Raw genomic sequence first — 12,411 nt, forward strand, 5'->3', positions numbered from 1 at the left:
AAATAGCAGATCTACAAGCTCATAGCACGACACAAAGTGAAGCGCTATGAGCTTGTATGTCTGCTATTTTTTAATAGCCAAAGCATAACATAATGGTTAAAGTGGTTACACAGATGCTTTCCCGGTTTTAATGGGCTATGGGAATACCCTACTTTGTCCTCCAAATATTGTTAGAAGTGTGTCTGTGGGTTTTATAAACATTGAATGAATGAAAAGTATTAAGCAAGAGCTTGCGACAAAATAATAACTACATTGGATCCACTGGAACACAGGTTCTTTTTTACATTTCCCGAAAAGTGACGTTTTTTGGACATGTGAGGTTTCTACCAGACAGTGACGATAGTCTCTACTTTTCAACTGTCGCCATTCATTTTCATGTTTGTTTTAATTAATTGTATTTATATGTCCATCTGACCCCTGAGCCATAGCCGTAGGAAGCTATTCCCAGTTGGGGGGGACATATTTGTACCGGCCCACGAAGTCGCGTGCGCGCGCGCAGCGCACCCCCATCCTCGCGCGCGCAAAGCCCCCTGCTTTGGTGTGGTTAACTTACACACTGTTTGTATTGGTGGTGTGTGCGTTCGGCAAGGGAGGCCTGTCTGTACACTGTGTGTGTGTGTGTGTGTGTGTGTGTGTGTGTGTGTGTGTGTGTGTGTGTGTGTGTGTGTGTGTGTGTGTGTGTGTGTTTGTATAATAATCCTTGTGAGGGTCAAACATCCCCACAAGTATAGTAGAATTTGAAGAATAGACATTGTGAGGACCATTTTCCTGGGGTCCTCACAACAGAAATGGTTGTTTCATGGTTAAAGCTACAGTAGGCTTATAATTAGGAAAAGATTCAGGTTAGGATCATTATTTGGCATTTAGAGGTTAGGTTTATGGGTTGGGGTTATGCCTGATTCATGTTTAGTTGCACGCAGACTATCAGCTCACTTGCAGATCTATAAGCTCACACCGTATTGCAGCGAGAGGTGTGAAAATCTTCAGTTAAAAATGCCAAAAAAATTAAAAGATTGCATTTGTAAAATCTGTGCGCTAAAATGTTTTACACACATCAGAGCAGCTTGACCTACCAGCAAGGAGAAGGGGAGACAGAGATGCATGCAGACAGACAGACAGACAGACTGAAAGGCAGACATAGCGACAGTCTGTCTCAGACAGTCGTGCAGAGAGACAAAAGGTGAAGTGTGGGTCGGGACTTTGTGGAACAAAATTAAAAGCAAATATTTGCAGAGATGTTTGGATGAAGAAATGAAAATAGGCAGGGATTAAAGGAAAAGCCCCTGGAATAAGACTGGAGGAACTTTGAAGTGAGGGGAGAGGGAGAGGGAGAGAGAGAGAGAGCTAATTCAAATACATCTGAATAACTGTTGCTATTAAAATGTTTAACTGCTAAACCTTTAAAAAAAGTGCTGCTATTTGCTTCAAAAGCATTTTCATGGTTTTGTAAGCTAGTTTTTCTAAGTGGCAATGAGAGCTCCGTTTACACAATTCTTTATTCCCTTTTAACTGTACATAATCTCTCAGTTTTTATTTGACAGATGCTTTGGCAATGTAAAGGTATGTTTTATCATACCAATAAGGCTCCTTTGAATTTGAGAGCGAGAGCGAGATGCCACTGGCTTCAGTTAATAAAACATCTTTGTGCGTCTTTTCGCATTCGGTAAAAACTGATCGACTAATCGCACCCTGTCTGCAAAGGCCTTAAGAGGGTAGAATCGACAGAGAGAGAGAGAGTTACAATGAGAACAAATGAGAACCTTCACTTCAGAGTGAAGAAGAATAATGTTGGGTGTGAGCTATCGACTTATTTGTATCACACGCTCACGCTCTCACACACACACACACACACACACACACACACTGACCTGGGCATATAGAGGACCCTCTCGGCCACCACAAATCCCACCCTGAAGAACAGGTTGCTGGCAGGAATGAAGGGAAACACCAGGAACAGAATGCCCACCAACACCTCTCTGTTCTCCTGTTTCTGAGAGAGAGACACACAGAGAGAGAGTGAGACAGACAGAGTGAGAGTCATCAGTAAGCACTAAGCAAACATCATATTGAATATTTCCAATACATCCTGTTAATGTCCATTGTAATGGAAGAGAAGCATAGTCATTATGAATGGGGCCTCTTTACCATGGTTTCATGCACAGGAAATAGCAAATCTACAAGCTCACAATGTGTCGCCTTGCGTCGCATCAAGTCATGCATTTGTTGGAAGACCTTGCACACACACGCAGGAGGTTGAGCAAACCAAAGCGAGCGCTCCCCAAAACAAGAGGCTTAGGAAAAGCTGGGATGCCAGCCAGATACTGTGCATGATTTTCCTCATCGACAAGCCAAGCCAGAACCACAAAGGCACCGCACAAAACTGAGCACACACTTATAGTTTTTATGTCGTTTTGACTTTTTGTTTTCAAATTCATTCTTTTTTTCGTAAAGCCTTGTTTTTAGTTTTATTTCAGTTAATTACAATGGTTCTCCAATTCTAGTTTCAGTTATTTCATTAGTTTAAGTTAACAATAATAACCTTGCAGCATTACAGACAGAACATAACCTGACCCCTGACCTCAAACAAAGTGTCACAGACTCTGATACTCATTTCCTGTACCGTCCACCATATGTATGCACATGCACACTGTGGTCAGTGGGGCTTTCCACTTTATTACTGTGTGTGTGTGTGTGTGTGTGTGTGTGTGTGTGTGTGTGTGTGTGTGTGTGTGTGTGTGTGTGTGTGTGTGTGTGTGTGTGTGTGTATGGGTGTGTGTGTGTGTGTGTGAGGTCAAGGACAACGTCGCGACAGCTCCTGGTTTAATCTGCCTTTTCCTCCAGGTGCTTAACACCAAAATGGAACTCCATTAAGAGTGTGACCTCACTGCGAACCGGCTGTTAAAACAGGAAAGACCTCCAGCTTCTCTGTGAGGCATGGGAACACTTCAATCACTTCCTGAAGGTCAAGAGACAGACTGATCCACCGATTACATCCTGAGGTCAGGAGGCATTCTGAGTAGGTCACTGTCACATGGCATATACAACCATTCAACAGATATAACAATGTGCTTAATATGGCATATGTGCAATGCGTAGGTTTGTGTGTGCGTTTGTGTGTGCGCATCGTAGGGAGATATTAGGCCTTTGGACTTCAGGTAGAGGCTCTGAGACCCTCTGCTACGGTGTGTGTGACTGTGTGTGTGTGTGTGTGTGTGTGTGTGTGTGTGTGTGTGTGTGTGTGTGTGTGTGTGTGTGTGTGTGTGTGTGTGTGTGTGTGTGTGTGTGTGTGTGTGGTAGTTCAGCATACACTGCACATTCAAAAAAGAAAAGTATAGAGAGACGCAGAGAGAGAGAGAGAGGGGGACCAGAGGATAAATATATACTTGACTCATTCTCAATAGGACAATACAGGGAAAGTGATTTACGGACAGAGGGAAACGAGAGGGAGAGAGACTAAAAAGAGGACATAAGGGGTGAGAAAGAGGAGAGGGATGAGAGAGAAAGAGAGAGAGATGTGGAAGCCAATTAACCAAATGATGTCATTACCACTGTGAGCATCATGGAGTTTATTGTCTTATTTGTATTCATCATCTTTTAACATCCACACCGCACTGGAGGACATACTGTACTGTATAGTGCTACCCTGCCACTAGTGCGTCACTGCTTCAATTATACGCACACACACATACTCGCTCGCACGCACACACACACACACACAGTATACCAGTTATGTGGAATTGCTCATCGTCATTCTCACTTATACAGTAAAGTACACACAAAGAGAACGGCGCTTCAACAAGCCGAGTGTTAAAAAACACTTTCCACAGAGAGATCCTGTATGCCTCTGTCTCTCTTCAGACAGAGGCATATTCACAGCGTTCCACAGAGTAGTGGTGGGAAAAAAACGATTTTGTTCATGTTCACTGCAATGATCCGTTCAAATGATTAGTTCACGTTCACCGTTCAGTAGCGCTATTGTCTAGTGAAAAATACTATCGCGGGAGAGTTCTTATTACGTCGCGGGACGGGGGTGAACGTAACAGTTTCAGGAAGTGAACGACTTTGTTCCTGTTCATGGCAATGAACCAGTTCTTTTGTACGAATCGATCATGAACAACCCATCACTACCACAGAGTGGGCTCCCTTGAACCACTGTCACGATTATGACATTTTTACTTGACGATTACTTGTTGCTCAAATAATTGCGATTAACGATTGAATTGTGTTTGTCGTCGAACATTGGAACATTATGAATAGAAATACATTTCTGTTAGGCTTTTAGCCAGGCTTAGTAAACTAAAGTCGCACAGGGCAGATATGACACATAACGTACACTGTACATATTTAATTTATACTTTAAAATTTAAATATTAATCGTGGAAATAGCCGATCTACAAGCTCAAAACGCGTCGCGATTTGATCTGCTATTTCCAAAATAAATTACAATGTTTGAAGACATGTAAACGTTTCAACATGGATATAATTATGACAATTAGGCAAAAACTATTTGTGATTGTCTCAAATAATTGCGATTAGGCGATTATGTAATAATTGAGACAGGCCTACACATGAAAAATTTAGAAGAACAACAATGCTGAATGTCTGATCTTCTGACTTCATTCACACCAATGTTATTTATTTATTGAATAGAAGTTACAAGGGACAGATACAGACTGATATTACTCGACTCGTTTAGTAGCTGTCAATGAATAACGAATGACCTTTTGAAATATTTACGCGTGCGGCGTGACTTATAATGAGTTGTCATAACAGTGATATTCTTTTAGGCGCAATTATTTTGTATCTCAGAGAGTCTGGTGTGTCAAGATAAAGAACCTGGAAGCTTATAATCTGAAATCTACCGGAGATAAGAGAAAGTGAGAGAGGGGGCTTTATATATATATATATATATATATATATATATATATATATATATATATATATATATATATATATATATATATATATATATATATATATATATATATATATATATATATATATATATATATATATGTGTTACAGGATGATTGAATAACCAGGACGATTGAAGACAGAGCGCTCGTTTTTATGCACGGGGCTTCGGGCGAGGCGGGGCTTTGATGCGACGCGGACCTGTCTGTTGTTGTTCCCCCCCGACACAGCACCGTCCGAGTTGTAAACCGATAGGGACAGAATAGTTCTTTTCATGGATCACTGTGTGTGTGTGTGTGTGTGTGTGTGTGTGTGTGTGTGTGTGTGTGTGTGTGTGTGTGTGTCTCTCAGGGAGAAACTAAAACAATGCGTGTGTGCGCGGGCGCGTGCATGCGCGCGCGCATGTGTGTGCGCGGGCGCGTGCATGCGCGCGCGCATGTGTGTGCATACGTGCGCATGTGCACACACCCTCCCCGCATGTGCACACACCCTCCCTCCCACACACCCTCCCTCCCTCTAGTCTGGCTTGCATTGCCCTCTAGCGTTGGTTTTACAGAATTGCCTGAAAACAAGCGCTCCTTCTTCAATCGTCCTGGTTATTCAATCGTCCTGTAACACATATATATATATATATATATATATATATATATATATAAAAAAGAGAGAGAGAGTGAGAGTGAGAGAGAGAGGGGTGGGAGAAAGAGAGAGAAAGGGGGGGTTAACTAATGTCATTTTATTCATGTTTTTCCTTATCTTGTTTGTATTATTTGTTCTGAACATGTATTATTATTACTATTATAATTATTTTGTATCATACAGTATGTCAGAGAGAGAGAGAGACCGCGGCGAGAGAGAGAGAGAGAGAGAGAAAGAAAGAGAGAGAGAGAGAGAGAGAGAGACTTTGGGATTGCAGAAGTAGGAGGAAAAAGAGTGCACACGAACCAACACATTTTTCTGTTTCCATGGTAACAGCCTCAGGTGTGTGTGTGTGAGTGTGCGCCTCAGGTGTGTGTGTGTGAGTGTGCGCGTGTGTGAGAGAGTGCGCGTGTGTGTTGTTTGATTGTTACTGTACATCACATTATACAAGTAAAGTAAAATCCTTGGCTTTCGGCTCTTGGACATTTTCATGGTTTGATCCAGTGTGTTGCTGCAGACAAACAAACAAACAAACAAACAAACAAAACACCTCATCCCAGTGCAGGGGTGTGTTGAACAACTAAAACAGCTGTATTCGTTACACAATAGACAGACTACTGAGCAATATTTTAAGCCAAGTTTGGAGCCAACTGGAGCGCTCGTGTGCTGGCAGACCCCTAGCTTGGCCATTTCAATTATAATAGTTAGATTAGATAGAAGTTAGATAGTTAGATAGTAAAAAGCAACAGAATTTTGACATACTAAGTCACCCAATAGTGACAATATAATTGTTTTTTTTATTCGTGAGCACCATCTGTCAGTGTTCCCAGGTCCTCTTATTATAAGCGACTTTGGGCATCTTTTCCTGTAAAGTTGCTTGTAAATATTGGTAGTTGCAGGTTGCGTTTTTTTGGGCTTGTTTCTAAAGTGTAGTTGCTTATTTAGGCTAGCTTCCTAATGGTGTTTTGTGCCAGGGAGCCCCCACACCAGATTTGTGTTGTTAGAATGTTTCAAAAATCTTCCAAATATTTCACATTTTATTTCCAATTCTTTTTTAAAATGGCAGATCTATAAGCTCACAATGCGACGCGTTGTGAGCTTGTAGATCGGCTCTTGTAGATCGATATTTTCAAATAGCCGATGTATGTAGGTTTAAAGTGCTCATGTGGCCTAGTCGCTTCTTTTGGGCTCGTTTTCCAAGACCTGGTTGCTTATTTCTCTCTAAAAGTCTGGCAACTATGCCATCTGCCCCAACATAACACACACAACACATTGTCACAGCACTTGTGTTGACAGTCTGACAGTGTGTCAGAGCTAATGCAGCGAGCATGACTGTTAATTAATGTTAAACACAAAATGTAACACCAGAAGCAACTGTATATGAAGTCATGATGAACGGAAGGTGAAAAGTGTTTTTTTCTGATGTTTACTGTCCTGTGTGTTGCCTGCGTAAATTATGCATGTTTGCTTAGCTATGTAAATAACATTTTCATCCACGGCACCCCTGAATTACATTGTTGCTTTATAGTACCTTATATATATGTCAAATTACGGTATGTAAAAATTTAAATATTTCCCCCTAAGATGCAGTACTGTATGTCACCACATGAGGAAAACATGAGAATATCCGTTTCCATTAGGACAGATTGAAAATAACTTTATACTTGATGTTTAACCTCTTAACCCCAGCATCCCCATTTTGGGGGATCTAGCCGATCTACATAATATTTGTATTATAATAATACACAACACTGATGATAGTGCCGTCAAACAAATCTATGAAGCCATCAGCTGCATTCACTTAATAGAAAGACCTGTGGAATACTTCCAAGCTAGCTATCTCTCATCAGTCAACACTGACGAGACACTCAGCCAGGTATGGTGATCTAGCTTTGAAAGCCTCTTATCAGGTTTCTCTCTCTCAGCTAAGGGATCCTTGGCCTGAAAAAAGACCCCTGTTCTTTTGTTATGACAATCGACCGCAATCAAAATGATATGATCAACACAACCCTATCACATAACAACATCCCTAGTTAGATTTCTGTTTGTCCGTGTTGCATGCATTTCTTCTGCTCTGCTGTCGTTCAACTGACCGTCTCTCTTCACTGTCCTGTCTGACAAAAATAGCAAAAGAAAACTGCCTATAAATGCATAGTCCCCGGACCCCCGCGAAGACACCCGCGATGCATTCGAGGGAGAGAGAGGGGGGTAGGGAGAGAGGTAGAGAGAGAGAGAGAGAGAGAGAGAGAAAGAGAGAGAGAAAGGGGAGAGAGAGAGAGAGCAGGTGGTTCGAGAGGGGGGTAGAGAGAGAGAGATAGAGAGATAGAAAGGTAGAGAGAGAGAGAGAGAGAGAGAGAGAGAGAGAGGTAGAGAGGTGGCGAGGTAGAGAGAGAGGGGGAAGAGAATAAAGCCCAATAGAATAGAATAGAATAGAGGGAGACACCAGTGTGTACGTACGGTGTTGCTCGCCAAAACGAACAGACCTACAAGCGTCTGGGGGCCAAGCGACATTCTTTAAATGAAGCTTAACGTGCATGAATGTAAATAGCCCAAGGGACAAGGACTGACAGACACACAGATCTCCATATATGGCCAAATCTGTCACATCGGCAGTGGCACGTAGGTGTTCGAACTCGAGAGGTTTGTAGCCTTTTCTAGTTGAAGAGAAGAGAAGAGAAGAGAAGAGAAGAGAAACGGAATTGAACAGGATCGAATCCAATCCGAACCAAACCGAACCGAATTGAACTGAACTGAATTGCTGAGGGCAGCCTCCTACCTGCAGGGAGGAGACACAGTGCAGGCAGAGGGCCAGCATTAGCAGCGCCAGCAGGATGGAGGCGGCGTTGCGGACGTCCCCCAGCGACTCCACCAGAGGGATGCTGCCCACCTGCCAGTCGTAGCACAGCACCACGGGGGCCAGCAGCAGCCAGGCGTTGAACCACGGCAGGTAGCAGTACGTCAGGAACCTGCAAGGGTGAGAGGAGTAACAGGGTTATTATAGTTAACTAAAACCAGCGGAATATCGAAAATACATGGGATAACTAGAATTGAGAAAAACATTTTGGTTAACTAGAAAAAAACAACAACTGTATGGTGTGTTTACAAAACTAACTAAGACTAACTAAAATCAAGGAGAAAATGTTTTCAGTTTTCAGAAAAACTACAGAATTGTCAACATTCACAAAAATGTATATTTCCCATCCCTCTGTAGCAGATGGAAACATGAAACAATAATAATAATACATTTTAGAGCTTAAACCTTTGGCTTTTACTGAAAATGACTTTCATTTGCTCTAATGTTCATGAAAAAAAAACATTAGAGGAAATGAAAGTAATTTTCAGTAATAGCCAAAGCTTTCAAATGTGTTTATTTGCTACAGAGGTTGAAAGTGCTACCGGCATGAAAGGTATAACAACGTCTAGGTTACAACAGGGCTCAATGGGTTAATAGAGGAACACAGTTAACTATATTTAACCTTGAAGAGAGGAAAGGGTGGCAGGCAGGTGGGGAGAGGTCGAAGGTTCACCTGAAAACAGTTGTATATTGATTGAGTGCAATGCTAACATGATATTAACGGCCCAGGAACATGAGCTTATGTCATTACACACAATGTACTGACTGCTGAAAGCTTTGCTGCACGGGAATTTAATTATAACCCCCCTCTCTTTCCCCTCTCTCCTGTCTCTCACCTAGGTGCTGGGCAATACAACTTCAAATCAATATAGGCTTAACCACTTAAACTCCGGCATCCGTATTCTGGGAAAAATGTCCCTGAGGGAATACACTGGGTGGGTAATTTGACTAATCGATGAGTTGATTATAAAAAATCTATTAGCATTTTTTCGTGTCAATTCGCTGATATAATTTATGATCTAAAATAAGTTTTATAAAAAAATATTTATTTCAATATATTTTTGATGAATTTCCCAGCCCTACTCTCAATCTCTCCTCCACACACACGTTTAGTCCTATGGGTTTTATATTTGGTAGCTGTGCTTGTGTTTGTGCACAGAGTCCCTGAAGGCTCTCTCTCTCTCTCTCTCTCTCTCTCTCTCTCTCTCTCTCTCTCTCTCTCTCTCTCTAGTATTGATCAGCCCATCATGTGGTATCTATCTGCAGCTATTATTAGATACCCACCGGGGTCAGGCAGAGGAACACATTCTGCTTGAATGAACTGAATGGAGTGAGAAAAACACAAGAGCATGAAAATGGTCAGCGGAGACCAGAAACTAAGTGTGTGTGTGTGTGTGTGTGTGTGTGTGTGTGTGTGTGTGTGTGTGTGTGTGTGTGTGTGTGTGTGTGTGTGTGTGTGGGGGTGTGTGTGAGTTGGAGAGTAGGGCTGCATGGGCAATTCACCGAAAATACATCAAAATCAATATTTAGAACCAAATAAGCGACTTAATCTTGCTCAAATCTTATCTTCATCATCTCTAGATCATTTTGTTGTACACTTGTATTCAATGACAAAATAAAATCACCCATCCATCCATTCCGTCTACTCACTCTGTAGGAGAGCTGTGGACAGTTCAGAGATCTGCCCACCAGCGACATCAACGGTAGGCAGGTTTGGTCATTCCAAACAAGATTTTAAACTTGTATTTAAATGTTTTATTAATAATGGATTCTATTTTAGCTAACTTTCCAGGTAGAGAAATGCTGTATAGTTCTATTAGCTTGGAATCCCCATTGATGATGTCATTGGTAGACAGGTTTCTGAACTGTCTGTACCATCTTATAATGAGCATTAGTGAAGCAATTATACAAAGATATGGTTGAAAATGGGTGAAATGCTCATTTAAGCTGAGAGATACATTGAAAATACTTATTTTCATCGAAGTAATGTCTAATGCAGCACAAAACCTGTAACACACACACACACACACACACACACACACACACACACACACACACACACACACACACACACACACACACACACACACACACACACACACACACACACACACACACACACACACACACACACACACACACACAGTAGATGATGGGTAAGATAGCAAGACGGGTAACTCTTTAGATTAACTAACCCTTATAAAAAAGTTAACAGATAATTCACAAACTGTAGCAATGAGTTATTAATGACCTGTTAAATGTTTAATAATCATTTAATGATGTAAAACTAGCCCTTAATAAATAGTTAATAGATCGTTCACAAACTGTTAGTTAATGCATTATTAACGATTTGTTTAATGTTTGTTAATAGCTGTAACACCAGCCGTGTGGTGAGAGAGGCAGAGCACACAATGCCTCTTTAACGTCGGGTGACTGGAGAAGTTTGGGCACGGGGCCCAGTTTCCTGGAGCAGGGGTTCCCAAACACTGGGTCGGGACCCATGTTTGGGTCGCGGACCAATTTTTATGGGTCGCGAGTGAATACCTCCTTTTTGTTCCGTTTCCTACATTTAAGAAAATATACATATTATTTCAAAAGATAAAAAAAATATTATAAAAAGAATCACACCTTTTCATCAATTAAAAACAATTCAATGTTTAAATACAACGTTTAAGTAGTGAAAATAGCAGATCTGCAAGGTCGCAACGTGTCGCGAAGCGATGTGTTGAGCTTGTAGATCTGCTATTTTCACTAGTTTGGGTCCCGGGCAAAAGTCTAATTTGTCTTTTGGTTGTTGAGCTAAAATGTTTGAGAACCGCTGTCCTAGAGCATGGGTGTTCCACAGGAGGTCCGGGACCCCTTGGGGGTCCTTAGAGGTACTACAGGGGTATTCTTTTTTTACATTAACCACTTGAACCGTAGCATCCCGATTCCCTCTTCTGTGGGGAACATTTGCAGAAAATAGCAGATCTACAAGCTCACTTGTAGACAACGCATTGTGCTGCGACATGTTCTGTCTTGTAACGGCAGCAAGCCCAAAAGAAGCGACTATGTACTATCATCACATCGGTTATTTGAAAAACACCGATCTACAAGATCACTGTGCGCCACAGAGCTACGCATTGTGAGCTTGTAGATCTGCTATTTAAAAAGTGTTTTTTGAAACACTAAATATTTTCAGATGGGGGGTCCGTGCACGAATACATATTAATTTAGGTGATCCTTGACATGAAAATCACAGATTTTACGTTAGGAAGCAAAAAAACCGCAACCACCAATATTTACAAGAGACTTTACAGAAAAACAAGCCCAAAGTCGCTTTTAACAAGCGAACTTGGCAACACTGGTTGTGTCAGCAAGGCCCGCAGACGTGTCAAAGACGGTAGCCATCCCAACCATGGCCTGTTTCAGATGTTGCCACTTGGAAAATGGCATAAAAAGCCACAAGACCACTGCAGAATAGCCAGCTCCCCCAAAGAGCATCAGGTTTATGAATATGAGGGGCAGAAATAAAAAAAACATTCACAAGTTTCAAAAACGTGCCTGTTTGCCTGCCTGGGTGTAGAAGCAGCCGCCTCACACCTACCTCATATTTAACTCACACCATACACAATGACACCTTGCATATGCAGTATCGGGTCGACGATATATGTTAATTAATGCCCTACTTCATCATACAAGAGTGTCTCTCTCACACACACACACACACACACACACACACACACACACACACACACACACACACACACACACACACACACACACACACACACACACACACACACACACACACACACACACACACACACACACACACACACACACACACACACACACCTCCTGTGGGGCAGTGACAAGGAGTTTAGCATGCAGAAATGTTCACTACTTGCCATCATGTGATTGGTCTGGGCCATTGGGCCATAAATTCAAATCCCTATTCCCTACTACCTCACAGAGCTGATCCACAAACCATCATCACACACACACATGCACGCACGCACGGACAC

General features: G+C 41.9%; 1 protein-coding gene across 2 annotated transcripts in view; it reads right to left on the reverse strand.

Annotated features, from left to right (window-relative positions):
* tmtc1 (transmembrane O-mannosyltransferase targeting cadherins 1) overlaps window positions 1-12,411 on the reverse strand; it is a 92,431-nt gene that overhangs the window by 24,628 nt on the left and 55,392 nt on the right. Inside the window, exons 7-8 of one of the 2 annotated variants that reach the window (XM_080421362.1) lie at window positions 8,327-8,516; window positions 1,869-1,984 (exon numbers count right to left, since the gene is read on the reverse strand). In XM_080421362.1, coding sequence (XP_080277488.1) covers window positions 1,869-1,984; window positions 8,327-8,516 — 306 coding nt within the window. Of the gene's footprint in view, window positions 1-1,868; window positions 1,991-8,326; window positions 8,517-12,411 lie in introns of both variants that reach the window. The other variant, XM_080421361.1, reaches the window with a different exon arrangement.

This window comes from Gymnoscopelus braueri (assembly GCF_963280865.1).
Source record: "Gymnoscopelus braueri genome assembly, chromosome: 23".
Lineage (NCBI taxonomy): Eukaryota > Metazoa > Chordata > Actinopteri > Myctophiformes > Myctophidae > Gymnoscopelus > Gymnoscopelus braueri.